Here is a 17,487-nt window from a genome sequence, read left to right as displayed (position 1 = left end):
TTTTGTGCATAAAGTTTTTGTGAAAAGTTCATGTTTTTTACCCCTTGGTTTACCCAGGAGGATGAATGGAGTGCTGAGATGATTAGCTGATTATTTGATGCACACCGTACACAAGTAATTGACAACAACTTTGGTTAACCTTTCAGGTCAAACGCTGTCTGTTCTTGTCAATTGTGCATTTGCTTTCCAATGTCAGGATTTTTTTCTTTCCTCTCTTATATAATGTGTTTATGTCTGGAACAGTTGGTTGGACAAGACGAGACATTTGAAGATATCAAATGAAGTGAGAAAAATAAAAATTACCATTTGAGGGACCTACTCTAGTCAGATATGAAAATGACAAGTGACTTCTCAAAGTAGAAGTTATTCTTTTTAATTATAATTAATTGAAATTAGGGGGTAAACGTGGTAACTTCTATTTCACCAAGAAACTACAATTAACACCTTTTCTTAAATTCCTTCAAACTCTTCACTACATAAATTATCAGTGTGGACAGACACAGATGTAAACTGCAACTTGACTGGTTGATGGAGGCATAGAACCGTGAGGAAGTAATTCTGGCTTTAGGTACATTTTCAGCTTTATTGTTCTGCCCCCCACACAGCCCTGCTGACTGGAGGCTTTTAACACACCATGTTGAAATGTCAGAATGTCTCAGCAGGTGTTAAACACACTAGTCATTCTCTGTGACCTTTCTGCAGGGAGCTAAATGGAGCGGGTGTTAATTGAAATGGGGCCTGACCCTGAGCTGTCTTTATGCGGCCTTTTGCAGTGTCAGCACATCTCTTTAGCAGCTGTATACCATGTCACTGTCATGTCATTAAAGTGGCCCGGCTGTGTTATCTATGACTTAATTTGCCTCTGCTTCTGTATCACTTAACCTTACATTTTTTGTAGATTCATTTGACATTCATCAATGAAGAGTATCCCATAGAGAAACTGTTGATTCACTCTTTTTTGTACTGATGAAGTTCTTGTATTAGGTCCATGGCAGAAAATACTGCCATGGACACTACATAATCAGTCATTGCACTGCTACCACCTGCACAGCGGTGTATATCCCTACCCTCCGTATCCTCAGGTGACGAGAGGAATTAGATTTTTATTTAGATATGTATTTATAGTTTTTAAGTTTAAGTCTTTTATGTCTACGTTAAGGTTTTTACATCCTTCTTTGTGGGCCTATTCTATTTTACGTCCGATTTTCTTTCAACGAACTTTAATCGGCAACATACACAAACATTTGTAATTTTTTAATAAAACGTTGACTATTAAGTAGGCCTGACTCTTACATTTTCTCAAAAACTGCACCAGGTTACAAGACCTCCTCTCACCCTCTCAAACAGGTTTCAAAATTAAGTGCTCTGTAACTGGATAGAGCTTTTTGTACAAATAACATCCAACTAAAAATGAATTGCAGTATATCCTACTTTATCCAACATGTTGTAAGCTATTTTACACAGTGGCCTGTTAGTGAAATGGTCTGAGTGAATGTAACTTCCCCCTGATAAGTATTTGCGCAGTGTATACTGGTATCCAGGACTCTTATTGTGAAAGATAAAAATGTAAGGAGTCTGTGTGATGCACTGCAGTGAAAAATTGGCTGCTCTGGTTCAGACACTCAAGCCTCCATGTTGCATTGCATTTGCATTTGTGGCCAGTTGCTAGTCATCGCTGTTGATCGGTGCATCTCACAGAAAACATTTTATTTAGCTGATATACTGCTTTGTTCTCAATAATGCTTTCCCCCCTATTCATTCATCACTTCTTAACTTGTTTGGTATGTGACTTAATAGGTCAACCGGATGAAGGTCCAGTAGTAACTAGCTGAAACGGTGTATCTGGCCACCTACCGTGGTGAAGTCGGACATACTTCAGTGAATAAATCAATTCTGTCCTGTTGCTTGTAGACTGGGACAATGGCAGCAGTCCAATTAAATGGCCTAATCGAGCTGTGACCGTAGCTCGACTTAAGTGTGCATGGAAACGTACTGACCGTCTTGCCTGCTGGACCATGACTGCTCTCTCAGTTCAGTTGAGTTGGGTTGTTTTTAAAGAGTAATTGACAAATCCTGCATAGCATCTCATAACCTGAGTTTTATTTACAGATTACAGCCGGTTGCATTCACTGGCCAAAGTGCTGCCTAATGTGTTTGTGACAATAAAGGACTTTTAGGTATCATAACATCATCAACTAAATCATTACCTAACCCTAACCCTAACGTTTTCTCTACACTCCTGTTTTCAGCCCTCTGTTTTATTCCCCTCACCCTCACTCACATAGTTATTTGTAATTTAAGTAAAGTGTTAGCAAAATCGGAAAGCGTTCAGTGACCGAACCAACTGAACAGACTGTCTGCATTGTTAAGACTGAGAGCACTGAGAGTAACCAAAAAGAAACCAGGAAAATCTAAGTTTGGACTTAGTGTTTTCTTATCCTAGCCTACACTTGAAAAGTTTGTTATGCCTGATGAGGCTGCGGGGGAAGGAGGAGACGTTATGTCTGATGAGGAGGCGTTGCATGGCGTGGGGTCCTGCATATCTCTCTCTCTCTCTCTGTCTTTCTGTTTCATGCACACTTTGGAAAGTTGTGCAGAGAGTCTTTAGTTTCTTAATTCCTTACTCTGTGGAGTCAGGACAGAAGGGTGCAGCAGGCCTCTAGTGCACTATGCACGCCGTTGTTGACAGCATGCAGCTGAGGTGCCCACCACTTGACCCACACAGGGGGGGCCCTGAGTGTTTGGCTTTCTCAGCTTTAAAATGATATCAAATATCAAACCCATGAATTAATACATGCCACATATTCAGAAATGCATGATAAACATTATTAATTCAGTATGAAATGCTATGAGTGGGGAGAATTAATAAGATTAGCGCTCTATTTACCAAGGATGGTTCCTCCTGCTCTCGGATGAACAGGACTGTGGAGTGAGTTAGCAGACCGGCATGTAGATTAGTATCTACACAAGCCACGGCACCCTGGGGAACCTGCTGTTGAGACCTAACCACATGGTTCTAATAAAAGAGCGGCCTGCATGTAGACCAAAGCCCAACATGGGGCCTCCTTGCACTAACAAAGCCTGGTAAACAAAGGAAAGTGCACCAACCCTAGTATCCAGTAGGTGGCGCCTAGTTGCCACAGTCCCCCCAGGTTTGAAAACTCCCTTCTCCCATTGTCTGAGAGCGCACCTGAACGCACTGTCAGTTCCACGCAACAGCCGGATGCACGGAGAAACCTTAAACAGCTGCACGCCAGTTTCACGGCAGTCCAATTGTATGGTGTTGCTGGAATCAACAGCTTTCGTCTGCGCAGCCGTTACTCAAAGGGAGCAACAAAACATTTGGATTTTACCTGGGCCTCGGCCTAGGCCACAGTCTTTAACCTCGCTGGGTTAGCCAAAACTGCCTTGTGTTTACCAAAGATGTTCCGGATCCAGAGGAGAGCTGTGCAACCCAGCCTCTCTCATCCCTGCAGTTGTGAGGACGTCCCCTCAGAGAGCGGCCCGCTTTGCCCTGATTTCTTTGCCCACAACGACTCTGCTGTTACCTCCACTACAACGCCGAGAACAGCCACTGTCAGCCCACAAGCTGCAGCTGTAGACGGCCAATGCCTTTTATCCACGCTGAGGAAGCGAGCTGGATTAAGGACTTATTTAGTGTCTGGGCAGACGCCAGATATTGGCGTGTATTGTATGCTTGTAGGCTACCTTATTTGCGTTTGTGGACCGCCGAGTCCTATCTGCTGCTAGTTTTACACTGTAAAACTTTGTGCTTGCCTGCTTTTCTTTGTGCTCATCATGAGCTGATTCCAGCCTTTCCACTCTGTGGAGCTAAGTGTTAGCTTTGCCGCCGTGTGAGCGTACAATAAGCTGTGTTTCCATCAAGGATCAGCCAAAGGTGAGTCCAGCCCGAGTTCGTTCACTGCCCACTGAGTGATAGAAAGAGTATTGTGTCTCCGTGGCTGTTTGTCCCTCCTTGCTGTGCTCCGAGCAGACTCAGTACACAGTATGAATACACAGTACACAGTATGAATACACAGTACACAGTATAAATACAGATGCAGCTTGTTCTTCGTGTGCAACAGGTAACAGACAGAAAATCACAGGCACAGTTTGAACTTTAAGGTTTTGGGTTCACAAAAAAAATCCAGAAGAAGTTTAATGTGTTTACAGAAGCTTCGTTTGGATGAAAAAAAAACTAATATTCAGGATAACAGCCGGAGCATCACATCCAGACATGTCCAATGAGAGATAAAACTGTGAGAATGAAACAGGAACTGAGCTCACACCACAAAACCAGACAGCAAAGCAGATGCAGATCCAGATGTTAGAGTTTCTCCAGAGATCAGCCTTTGAGAAAATAAAGTGATCATCCAACAAAACTGTTTGTCGTCCGCTTCAAAGTTATTTAAACAGGTATAAAAGGACAGGATTGGTTATAATGTAGGACACAGACAGCAGCTGAAATAATGCAGAGTACTAACTGCAGAAGAAATCTGATCTTTATTTTAAGCCATCTGTGAATCAAGTTCACAGTAGTGATGGATCACAGGTAGGCCTATATCCATGGACACCACGGAAAATCTGTGGATTGGGTATAAATTCATCTGACGTCCCTACAGCTGTTAAAGCCGACTGATAGCTGATCCAGCTGTGGTCTGCAGCTCTTCTGTCCTCCTGTGGTTTCGATGCATCTCTCCACGATTCCTCGGTGGGAGGGACTAAGATACAAGAAGAAGACACAAGTGAGGGAAATGGGGATGCAATTTAGGTTAAATGGGACATACCCACAGATTATCTGGTCTCTCAGTCAAGGTTTAGTTACAGGTCAGGACTAATAGGCTACAAGATTAAAAGCAAGAGATTGATATTGACTATTTACTACAGCTTATAGGCTTGTGCTAACATTGTATAGCCAGAGCTGTGTAGTAGAGTAAATTGTGAGGACTGGACTAATCACCAGGCAGGAGAGCTGAAGCTTAGTGTTATATTATCTTCTATATTTTATATTTTCCATCATTTCACATTTATAGTCATGTCATTTTTGGGATAGCCTCTTGTTTTTTCTCTTAAAGTGCACCAGATTGATGCATTTAACTTTAAAATGTGCACAGTTTTCTTCTGGGGAAGCATGCCCCCGGAGTATAATGTACATTCTGTCTGTGACTATTTACTCAAACACAAATAGTACATGCAATGGTGTGGCTCATTGGTGTGTTTTAATAGTTTTTGGACAACAATGACACAGAGTAATACAATATGTCAGGCTTTGGATAGGCAATACTAAAAGTATGTTCAATTCATTGAAATAGATGCAGAAGAGATCACCTTTGATTAAGGCCTCCTACTGAGCTTATGTATAATGTACGTAATGTCATGTCCCATGAAAATGTTCATATACAGTACTCTGTCACTATGTGTTGGTCCCTACTGCTTGTGTAATTGATAGGGATGTAACGATACCAAAAACTCATGTTTGGGTTTTTATTTATATATATACATATAAAAAAGACTTGAACAATGTCCTTATTAATACATGTGATGTGTACAGCATGTATTATTTGTATACAATTTGTTTTTACTTGAGGTCCTTCTGCTTTCCTTCTAAAGTATAATAAACGTAGATGGCCATGAGCTAAGCATATGTAAAAAGTAGCCAATGGACTGGGTACAGTTACAAAACAATACTGCAGCCAGTAGCAATCCCTCCCTCTTTCTGGTTGTACAGCGGGACTACCAGGGCACCCAGGGGGGTGTGAAACGGGAAGACAGCTGAAAACAGGCACTCAGCCGCACGTCCCAGCAGTCTCTCCCCCTGTTGTTGTCCAGCAGATGACCAGGGCCTCGAAAATCTCTGTCAGCGTACCTAACACATCATTATTTCCTATCTGTGTGTTCAGCGGTTCTCAGGTGTTAATTATGTTGTGTTTTTCTCGCGGTTGGTTCGTCAAAAAACATTTTGATGCAGCGGATTGTGAGCTGTAGTTTCCCCACAGGTAAATACGTTGCCTGGCTGTTGCAGCTACAATGACAGTGGGCTCATTAAGTGAAGCAGACTGGACGGGTGGCAGAGCAGTGGCACAGCAGCCCACCCTGTGGACAGCCAGCCTGCTTGCTCCACCTAACAAGCCTAGAGTCTTGCAGCAAAAAGCGGCTCTGGAGAACGAGTGAAGAGGTGGGAGTATTACTACAACTGAAACACAGCCGAAAACAGACATTACCAGAGCTTCTGTGTGCGTTAACAGTTTGAGTCAAGCATTGAGAACAAAACCAACCAAGCCAACCAATCAGAGGCGGAGTAGGGCAGGGCTTATGAGAACGAGTCTGTCTTCTTCAGCAGTATGACTGCACCCTCTGCTGTTTAAATACAACAATATAATGATAAGGAGAAGGAGGAGAATGTATTCATACTGATTACTATTGTTAGATCCATGAACTTACGAGCAAAATAGCCACGTGATAAGTTGGCAGATATCGTCACAGTCCCACGACACTATCGCACTATTTTTTTATCACGATGTTGCAAAATTCGGTGTATCGTTACATCCGTAGTAATTAATGATTGTTGGCAGTAGTGAGATGAAAAGAACTATTGCATCTCAAATCCATCTCCTAAGAGAGATCTTGCCTTCTCATCTCTTCTATTCAAACCAATTGCCACAACCTTAATCATTCCTACACTAAACACACTCTACGAACTATCCTTTAAACATTATAAATCACAAGGTAACCAGTTGGTTTTTCAAATACATTCAATTAATGCATGTCTCCAAGCTCTGCTATGACACATTAGTTGTTTTGCTGAAGTGTCTGTAGGCTGCTGACAATGATGTGTATCAACTCCCAATTAGGTATTGTGACTGTGACATAGGGAAGGCTTTTCAGTTTAAAGTCAATACTTACACAGACTGATGGTAGATAAGTGATATATCCAGGTCCTGAATACACAGAATGATGGAGCTTTGCTATTTACACCTGTCTTCAACCTGTGGTTCAGTTTAATGATATAACACTGAGCTGGTAAAGGTCAGCTTTGGAGTTGAGCCATCTTTGAAGCTCAGGCAGGTCTCTGTCTGACATATACGTCAATGCCTACAGATCTAAGGGCACTTTATTCCTAATGATGGCTCATGTCCTGGTTGTTCAGGATAATCTTTTTATAGGTACCTTTCATGCCCCTCTAGATTATTCTATTATTAATATGCTTTTCTTTTAAGGTAACACATTTAAGGTAACATGGTTAGTACACTTTGTTTCCTGGGTTGTATCAAAATAACCTTAATACCTTATGGCGGTTTTAGTTGATACACTTGGTTTTCGGTAAAACCACTTCAGCCAAGCTCAAGATAAGTCCAAGTCCAAACAATTTTGAGATTGAGTCAAAACCTAGTCCAAATGTGCTAAAGACCAAGTTAAAAAAACTAAAACAACAGACAAAACAGTGCTCAAAAGTCTCCATATTGTTACATTACTGTTTTACTGCATAAATTATGCATATTTAGCTAAAATATTATTACAGCTGAGAAAAATGGCGACAAGGCACAAGTGTGGAAATTCTGGAGGACATGAACATCATTCATGTTAGCTTAACATTGTTCAGGGAAAAGGGCAAAGTGGAACACCTAACATGACTTCTTCTGTACTGATGGAATTGTGGCCATTATACTAAATCTTTAAAGAAAACAGGTAAACATGGAGGAGATCTTGAGTTTGCATAACTGTGGGAATGGGGAGAATTAGAAATATAGGCCTGTCTCTAATCTAAGCCTGGTTTTCCAGTAACTTAATAAATGATTATTTTTATGAAAAACTGACTAAATAAGTATGTAATAAAACATATATGCTATTCCAGCAAGCAGGCCGTCCCTTAGTAACGACATAAGAAAGGGGAGGATTTCTAGTCTAAATTTAATCAGCCAGCCAACTTATGCTAATGTAAATGTTTTCTAAAGATTGTGGGAATTTACAGACTGAATATTCAATGCAAAATGCATGCAATGCTTCACTAGCTCAATTTTTTTTTTGATATTAAACTGTCTGGTGAAAAAATGTTCCCTTGAAAGATTTTGCTACCATGTCTGTGAACTACACATGTATTTTCTAAAGCTAGTACTGACTGCCCAGCAGCTGACGGAGGATGCAAAATATTCAAACATTTCCAAAAACTCCATAGTGTTTGTAAAGATCAAAAGTGAAAATGTATTGAAAAAAAGATAGATGTAAGCATTTCCAAAATTCATGACATGTTTTTACAAACAAAATAAGCTGCCCAATTTGTTGGTGTTTTGCCTTTTTAAAACAAGACTTCCACTTCTGAAAATGTGACCAAATCTTGAACAATCAATTTTGGTGATTATAGAAAGTTGTGTGAATCAAATGTTCTTTGTAGCACGGCCTCTTAATTACTTCTGAGTGATTCTCATTGATAACAGCTGGTGACTTTTCTGGGCCCATTTTAATAGGGCTTGTTTGATACACCCATTAGACTCAGACACAAACACTATAATGGGAAAGTCTAAGGAGCTCAGCATTGATCTGAAAGAACACATTATTGATTTGGACAAGTTAGGGTCACTTGGAGCCATTTCAAAGCAGTTACAGGTGCCAAGATCAACTGTGCAAACACCTGTTTGTAAGTATAAAGTGTATGGCACAGTTGTGTCACTGCCAGGATCAGAAAACACAAACTATCACCTGCTGCTGAGAGAAAACTGGTCAGGATGGTTAAGAGTCAACCAAAAACCACCAAAAAGCAAGTCTGCAATGAATTAGAAGCTGCTGGAAGACAGGTGTCAGTGTCCACAGTCAAGTGTGTTTTACATCAACATGAGCTGAGAGGCTGCTGTGGAAGAAAGAAGCTCTTGATCCAGACGAGACACCTTAAAGCTGGACTGAAGTTTGCTGCTGATCACATGGACAAAGAAAAAACCTTCTGGAGGAAACAAAACTGAGTTGTTTGGTCACAATGAGCAGCGATTTGTTTGGAGGAGAGAAGGTGAGGCCTTTAACTTCAAGGACACCAAACCTACTGTCAAGCATGGTGCTGATAGTATTATGCTGTGGGGCTGTTTTACTGTCAGTAGATCTGCTGCTCTAAAGAAAGTAAATGGAAAAATGAAGAAGGAGAATTATCTCCAAATTCTGCAGGAAAACCTAAAATCAGCAGCCAGAAGATTGGATCTTGGGTGCAATTGGATGTTCCAACAGAACAATGATCCAAACACACATCAAAAGTTGTAAAGGAATGGATCAATCAGGCTAGAATTGAGGTTTTGGAATGGCCTTCCCAAAGTCCTGACTTGAAGCCCATCGACAACATGTGGACTGTGCTAAAGAAACAAGTCTTTGTCAGGAGGCCAACAAACGTAGTTGAACTTCACTGATTCTGTCAAGAGGAGTGGTTTAACATTCAGCCAGAGGACGACCAGAAGCTTGTGGGTGCCTATCAAAAGCACCTAACTGAGGTGAAAATAGCCAAAATAACCAAATATTAGAATTACTGTATGTATAGATTTGGTCACATTTTCAGAAAACCTATAATGAATTCATTATTGAACCAAACTTTTTGAATGTTTTTGTGACAAAGTAGTTTGTGTTGCACTCATTCCATCACAGAAACATGAGAGCTGTAGAAATCATTGGGACTGAAGACTGCTGTGATATACATGTTCTTTACAAGTGGATGGAAACTTTTCACCACGACTGTATACAGTACATTAGCTTTTGCTCCAGCTCTTGCAGTTACATTGTTGCTGTGGAAAAGGCAGAACAATATTTTCTAATTACTGTATGTACAAAGTTTGCTGTCATGTTGATTTGAGCACATTCTGAATATCTAGTTGAGTAATCTAATCTAATATGAGATTGCTTGCTGTATAATCAGAATTTATTTTGTAATGTTACAAGCAAATTATGAAAGTCTAATGTTTACATGTCTGAAATGAAGACACACCTTTTTTATTTGCTGTAAAACTGCTGTCAACAGCTAATAATTCCACAGCAGTAATGAAATCTCTGAATTGAGCGGGGCGTGTTGATCTACCAGTAGGTGTATTATGAATAACCAACCTAAACATTGGTGACTATATTATCTTTGAAAACTCAGATCAGAAAAATATGACATGTTACATAAGGAATATTTAATGTTGATAGATGAATGCCGCTAACATTCCTTGTAAAATCACTAACCATGCCAGATGTGGTTTTAAATCACGATCTGGATATAATAGGACTGTGCTAAATAACATGTCTCCTGCTGCCTGTTTTTCAGTCACATTCACATTCAGGCTTCTTATTCTTATGCACACTTTGTGAAATGAGATACTCAGATGCTGTAGGACACATTTCCTTATTCTAAGCTGACTCGAGCTGTGTTCATCTTCAGATTAGTGTCAGCAGGTGGTAATGTGTTAAGGCTGATGGATCACCTGTGTTTTTACAGTTAAACTGTGATGAGGTTCATGATATCAATAGCTGAGATGACTGCTAGAGGAACAGCCCACACAGCTCATTAGTTTTAATTAGACCCTCCCCATGGAGAGCATTACCTGATACTTGACACTGTGGTACTAAAAGAATTTACTCGCCACGCTGATAGGAGAGCAGCCAGCAAAAAGAGCAAAACATTAATCGTAAAAGACAACAGGACTCAGTCGAGAAAAGAGATGGATAGCTGAGCTAAGTCAAGTCAGTGTCAAAACACCCATGAGATCTTGACTAGGAGACTGGAGGTGAGTACAAAGGTTTTTCATAGCCAATCTGTTTTTATGTACTCAATCTGCTCTTTTTATAGACAATCTCATGAGTGGAAAAATTAAGTAGTTCTCAATAATGTATAACTACACACCACACTACCAGCATGAAAGCCAAGCCTATATCTGTTGTGTTAACCCTTCCACTAACAGTGTCCACTACGTTGGACAGATATTTAAAGCCAGTTTTAACCATTTAAGTTGGAGTACCATGTCCATGGCATCAATGCCTTCGTCATCCAGGAACTGCCTACACACTCTTGCCACATGAGGCTGGGCATTGTCCTGCACCAGGAGGAACCCAGGGCCCACTGCACCAGCGTAAGGTCTGACAATCCCTCTGAGGATTTCATCCCGGCACCTCACAGCAGTCAGGGTACTGTTGGCTATGGCATGGAGGTCTGTGCAACCCTCCAAGGATACGTGTCCACAGACCATCACTGGCCCACCGTCAAACCGGTCATGCTGGATGATGTTACAGGCAGCATAACATTCACCATGGCGTCTCCATACTCTTTCATGCCTGCCACATGTGCTCAGTGTGAACCTGCTCTCATCTGTGAAGAGAATAGGGCACCAATGGTGGACCTGCCAATTCTGGTGTTCTCTCGCGAATGTCAATCGAGCTGCACGGTGCTGGGCTGGGAGCACAGGTCCTACTAGAGGATGTCGGGCCCTCATGCCACCCTCATGGAGTCTGTTTCTGACAGTTTGGTCAGAAACATGCACACCAGTAGCCTGCTGGAGGTCATTTTGTAGGGCTCTGGCAGTGCTCCTCAGGTTCCTCCTCACACAAAGGAGCAGATAGCGGTCCTACTGCTGGGTTGATGCCCTTCTACAGCCCTGTCCAGCTCTCCTCATGTAACGGCCGGTCTCCTGGTATCTCCTCCATGCTCTTGAGACTGTGCTGGTAGACACAGCAAAGCTTCTTGCAACCGCACATAGGATGTTCCATCCTGGAGGAGCTGGACTACCTTGTGCAACCTGATTGGGCTGCAGTTACCGCCTCAAGTAGTGACAAGGACACTAGCAGAACACAAAACTAGAGAAGAATCAGTCAGGAAGGAGAAGGAGAGAGCAATTGTCAACTTTTGTTCTCAGTCTTTGTTTTGTTTTGACAATTCATTGATGTCCCTCATGTGCGAACATCAGTGTCTGGCATCATGCAGCCTGAGGAACAACAAACGACGCACCCGTAACACTTCCTTTACCGGTGTGGCTGTGAAGGACTCATGAGCGCTGTGCCCATCACGTGGTGATGTGGTAGAGAATCTAGGTCTTACCATTTTGTCTCTCCCTCTTGCAGGTTTTTTCTCCACTGCGTTGACTGTTAATTTCTCCATTTTTGCAGCTTGTGGATCTGCTGTCTCCATTGCCATTGCGATTTCCTGGAGCCCAAGTCTTTCTCATGCAGCAGCCGTCAGCGCAGCTTGTTTGAAATGCACCTCAATCACTTGACATCTATGAATCGTCTCTGTTGTCAGTCTGTTCACCTTGCTGCCACCTGACAACAGGTACAGAAGTATCTACTGCCATACCACCAGACGATAGTGGTCAACACTCCATTTTCCAAAATGGATGTAGCAGAAAGGACTCAAACATAGTCTTTGTTTTTTAAACCCTTGGGTTTTAAAAAGTGATGATACATTTGCCTTGTAACCTTGTAATATTTAACAGAATGGTGAAGCATGTTCTTTCCTGTGATACTGTAGGCATGTTAACTCATTACTGGCGCATAACTTTAATGTTTTCTGTAATGGTTTGCATCGCCTTTTCAGTCTCCACTCTGTAGCTTTGTCAGGGTGGGAGAAGATGGTAAAAGAAGGAAAAAGCTTAGATAACAGACTCAGCTGCCACAGTCGGCTCCTCTGCCAATGGACTGTGGCATCAACAAGCACACCAGCTGTAACTCCAAGATGAGCCTGCTATTTAGGGCACTTTCAAAACCACAGTCTGGCATATTCTCTTTGTTTTTAATCAGAGGATTCACTCCTTATCTCCTGCATTTGCATCTTAGATTGGTTGAAATAAAAAAAAACTCAACACTTAAATATAGACCAAAATGAAACCCTCCATGTTTGCTGCCATGGATTTTTTTACTCTGTGACAGAACCAAGCGAATCTGAAGCTGCACAAAATCCTTATTAGTGTATTAGCAACCAGCATCTCACATTTAATGACTGACCCTTACACTTGTAGAGCAACAAACTGCACTCTGAGGTCTGTCATTAAGCAGCTGAAAGTGCATGTTAAGACTCAGTCAGGGTGCAAGATATTTGAATCAGACACCCATTCCAACATAACATGTACTATCATTCCTGCTCTATTCTGAGCAGAGCAGTTCAGACTTCTTGAAATCTTTAAAATTCAAAGCCAGATTGAGGTTCTACTTTGCTTGGGCATATAGTTTGTTCCTGACTGCATTCAAAGTAGTCCAGACCAGATGTCACAAGACAAGATTTACTTGGCTTGACTGGAAGTAGACTGGAAGAAACTGATCTAGGAGTCAGGATGCCCGCTTAAAACAGCTAGATGCATAAACACCCTAAGGCTAATTAGAAAGCCAGACCAGTGCCATTTTTTTAGCTTGAATAAGGACATGTTATCATTAATTCAGTAAGTCCACTGCTGTGGCTCAGCGGGGTTCATGATGCAGAGAGCTCCGGTAAAGAAGCACAAGGTCATTGCCTATGAAGAAGTGATATTAATGAGTTTCAAATGATATCATGATAGTGAGAGTCTGAAGTGCAATTCAGTAAAAAAGCACATTTCAGACAACAGTGACTTTATATTATCATGTGCAATAAATATTGTGCTCCTGCAGCTGGTAAGGCATGCCCTTACATGCCCGATGCCCAGACAGAAAGATACGTTGGACCGAATGTTCAATGATGAGCTGAGGATGGTATTCATGTTTTCAATAAATCATTTTTATTTAAGTGCAGAATCACAGTGCAGTGTGTTCCAAAAAGAGTGCACAATAGGATAGAACACACCGTACATCTGACAAAAAAAACTGCTGACATGACTGTTTGTGAGTAATGAACGAATGAATTCTGCTGTGGCAAACTACTGTATCACACTACAGTTTCTTTAAAAACTCCACTGCACAGCCATCCAGTTAACATGCTAATAACCCGATAGCCACATTAGCAGCTTAATAAAGACAAACACACACACACAGACACACATTTATACCACTTTCACTGACCCTGGAGGCAGATATTGTCACTATGTTTGGTATTAATGGCAGCTGCTTGTACATGTTGTAGGATCAATGCAATCAATACTATGCCTGCAGGAATGTTTTATTTTTTATTAGGATTCAAATCCCTAAGGGAAGAACCCTATCGAGTTCATGCCGGTTTGTTATAATCCGTTGTCTTCTGCTGTCGCTCAATTTTCAATGAGATGGAACAAGCTAGAGACATGACAGTTGGCCCAATAACTGAAAATGATGTGCATACGCTTCATTAGAAATACGCACTCAGCCTGACAGTGGCGCTGAAGTTAACAGCCAATAAGAGAAAACTTTGAAATGCCAATCCCCCGGTGAGTTTAACTGACACACATACATGACTCAGTCTTTTTAGGAGTAGACGTCTCTCTTTCTATGCTATAGATTAAAATAATTAGAATTGATTTTTTAAAGCAAGAACAAATTGAATTGACTGAGTTTTATTGTATACATACCCCATATATAAGTCGACACAGCACAAATGTATAGGCATCAGATTCATTCAACAATAAATGATAGCCACTGTATGGATTTGAATTGTAAAACTATCCCTTTGATTTTATAAGCAGCCTTATCCCATGAGCTCTGATTGACCCACTTCATGTCGAAGTTTGCACCTCTTTTACTTTAATGACTTTTTTCTTTAAAAGCCATTCATGCATTATCTTTCACATTAATGATATCAGTAAGGAAGACTTTTAAATGATGGTTATGTCAGTACATGCTTCATCTGTTCATCAGAGCAGACCAGGTTTGGATAGTAGACTGCCTCCATCTGCCTCATAAAAATGTACACTAGCATTTTACTGTCTCCCCCCAGGCGTTGACATCAGCAGTCTGAAGATATTAAAAATGTAAAAATAAACCTCTCTGCTCTGTAAGACATCCTGTGCTGCTTGTCTTACAGATTACCTGTTCTACTGGCTGAGAGTTGTAAAGTATTTAAAGTCTCAGACAGAGGCCCTGGTTAATGTGAAATGAGTAATTCCCTTGTTGTCCTAAAACAAACCCTAAAAAAAAGAATAGTTTTTCTGTAGCCACAGCTCACATAGTTGAAAAGGTGCACTAGACACTTCCCTGATGACTTTTCTGTTCTCTAATCCTCTCCATTTCTAGGCAGAGAGAGAGCGCCAATACGAGCTCCCCCAGGTCCACCGCCCACCCAAACCGCCAAAGGAGTCCTACCTGGTCGAACAGGTTTTCTCACCACACCCCTTCACCCCCACCGTTAAGGCTCATGTGAAAGGCAGCCCTCTGTACACCGACCTGAGACTCACCAGCCTGTCAGACGGCAAGCGCGGCCAGCCATCCTGGACCATCGAGGAGTATAAACGCAACTCAGGAGAGAAGGGGAAGCAGCTCACAGCCCTGGACCTGCAGGTACTGAACTATCACAATCACAGGAGGGCTGTAGGGGAGTGAACTAGGCATAGCTGCCCTTTAACTTTGTAGGTACTTAAACACCATTTACAGTTGTGGTCAGAAGTATACATCCACTTGTAAACAACATGAAAACGATTTGGTCACATTTTCAGAAGACCTATGATAAATTCATTATGGAAGAAAACTTCATGAATGTTTTTATGACAAATTAGTTTGTGTTCCACTCTTTCCATCACAGAATGAGAGCTGTAGAAATCAATGGAACTGAAGACTGCCATGATATACATGTTCTTTACAAGTGGATACATAAGATACAGAAGTATCTGCTGCCATACCACGAGACTACAGAGCAGCTTCACTCCCTTAGCTGTGAGACTCCTCAATTCATCATAAATAATAGTTTTTCTTGCGTAGCATAAAGGGACTACAACCTCCATTCCATCAGATGAACCTTGAACTTTAAACCTTGAAACATCACATGCAATTTACCAAACAAAACAAGACAAAACAGTGCCGACCGAGACACCAAGGCATCCATCTGCAGCGGCATCTTGATGAAGCCTAGCCTTCAGATGATCATTCAAATATGCATAGAAGGCAAGCTGAATATTGTTCTCAGCTGCAGTAGCCAACTGAACCAGATATAGTTGTTTAGTTAAAAGTGAATAGGTGGGATGAAAAAATCCCTGAGGACTTATAAATGAAACCTGCCTAACATTAAAATTTAGGACAGATATAAGATGGTTTATTAAGGCAGTATAAAATAAAATGCAATACATCACCTTTGAAATGAGAGGTTGGTGTTGGATATGAGGCAAAATGGAGGCTTTAAATCAGTGATCCGAATTGGTGACCTTACCTTGTCTACTGAAGAAAATCCATGTCAAATATTCATTAGCAAATTGCAGGTCTCTGAATGCTGACTGGTAAAATTATGCAGCTGGTGAATTTTACATACTCCATAAATTTGCTGACCAGGAAACAACTAGTGAATTTATCTGGCCTTACGGCAGAAAGTCAGCCTCACAGTCCTCCAATCCAGCTGTGCTTTTAATGATCGAGAAGTACCTTGAGTCAGCCAACAAGTCAGCTGAACCGGTCAGCTGAACCAGTCAGTTGAACCAGTCAGCCAATCGGTCAGCTGAACCAGCCAGCCAACGAGTCAGCTGAACGAGTCAGCTGAACAAGCCAGCCAACAAGTCAGCCAATGAGTCAGCTGAACCGGTCAGCTGAACCAGTCAGTTGAACCAGTCAGCCAACGGGTCAGCTGAACCAGTCAGCCAACGAGTCAGCTGAACGAGTCGTTCAACAAGTCAGCTGAACCAGTCAGCTGAACCGGTCAGTTGAACCAGTCAGCCAACGGGTCAGCTGAACCAGTCAGCCAACGAGTCAGCTGAACGAGTCGTTCAACAAGTCAGCTGAACCAGTCAGCCAACGGGTCAGCTGAACCAGTCAGCCAACGAGTCAGCTGAACGAGTCGTTCAACAAGTCAGCTGAACCAGTCAGCCAATGGGTCAGCTGAACCAGTCCGCCAACGAGTCAGCTGAACGAGTCAGTCAACGAGTCAGCTGAACCAGTCGGTCAACGAGTGAGCTGAACCAGTCAGCTGGCTGTGTTCTTTCAGTCCTGATAGTGCTTCATCACCTATTGAAGACACTTCACAGCTTTCTAATTTGAGTCCTTAAAACTAAAAGGCATGCCCAGTTGTCTTTGACATCAGTTTCTAGAAATCCTCCACTGAGGACTAGAACCTGGCTCTGTGTGGTGAAGAATGAACAGCCATGATGAACAGCACAGGGAAAACATGGTTTGACTATTTCATTAGCTTCAAAAGGATTTCAGGCTGACAATAAAACTGGGTTAATAGTTAATAGTTGTTGAAATTGTGAGTTGCCCATTTTATTTTATTTACCACTGCATCTCACACACACACTAATGCAAACCCGACTCTCGTATTGATTGTCAAGTGAGACCTGCAGGGCTTCATAGATACGAGGGTTCTCCTCTTACATGTGTGTCTGTGAGGATTCCTGTGACTGTAGGGAGCCGTTTAAGCTTTGACACAGGCACAGAGGCACATTATTGATGTCACTGTATGGCCTTCAGGGTCACAAG

General features: G+C 41.7%; 1 protein-coding gene across 4 annotated transcripts in view; it reads left to right on the top strand.

Annotated features, from left to right (window-relative positions):
* minar1 (membrane integral NOTCH2 associated receptor 1) overlaps positions 1–17,487 on the top strand; it is a 36,302-nt gene that overhangs the window by 8,490 nt on the left and 10,325 nt on the right. For all 4 annotated transcript variants that reach the window (XM_084351823.1, XM_084351821.1, XM_084351822.1 and 1 more), the window contains exon 4: positions 15,106–15,369. In XM_084351823.1, the coding sequence (XP_084207949.1) occupies positions 15,106–15,369 (264 nt within the window). The remainder of the gene's footprint in view (positions 1–15,105; positions 15,370–17,487) is intronic.

This window comes from Pagrus pagrus (genome assembly GCF_965226575.1).
Source record: "Pagrus pagrus genome assembly, chromosome: 1".
NCBI lineage: Eukaryota > Metazoa > Chordata > Actinopteri > Spariformes > Sparidae > Pagrus > Pagrus pagrus.
The sequence above is the reverse complement of the archived record's forward strand: the minus strand, read 5'-3'. Positions and strand labels throughout refer to the sequence as shown.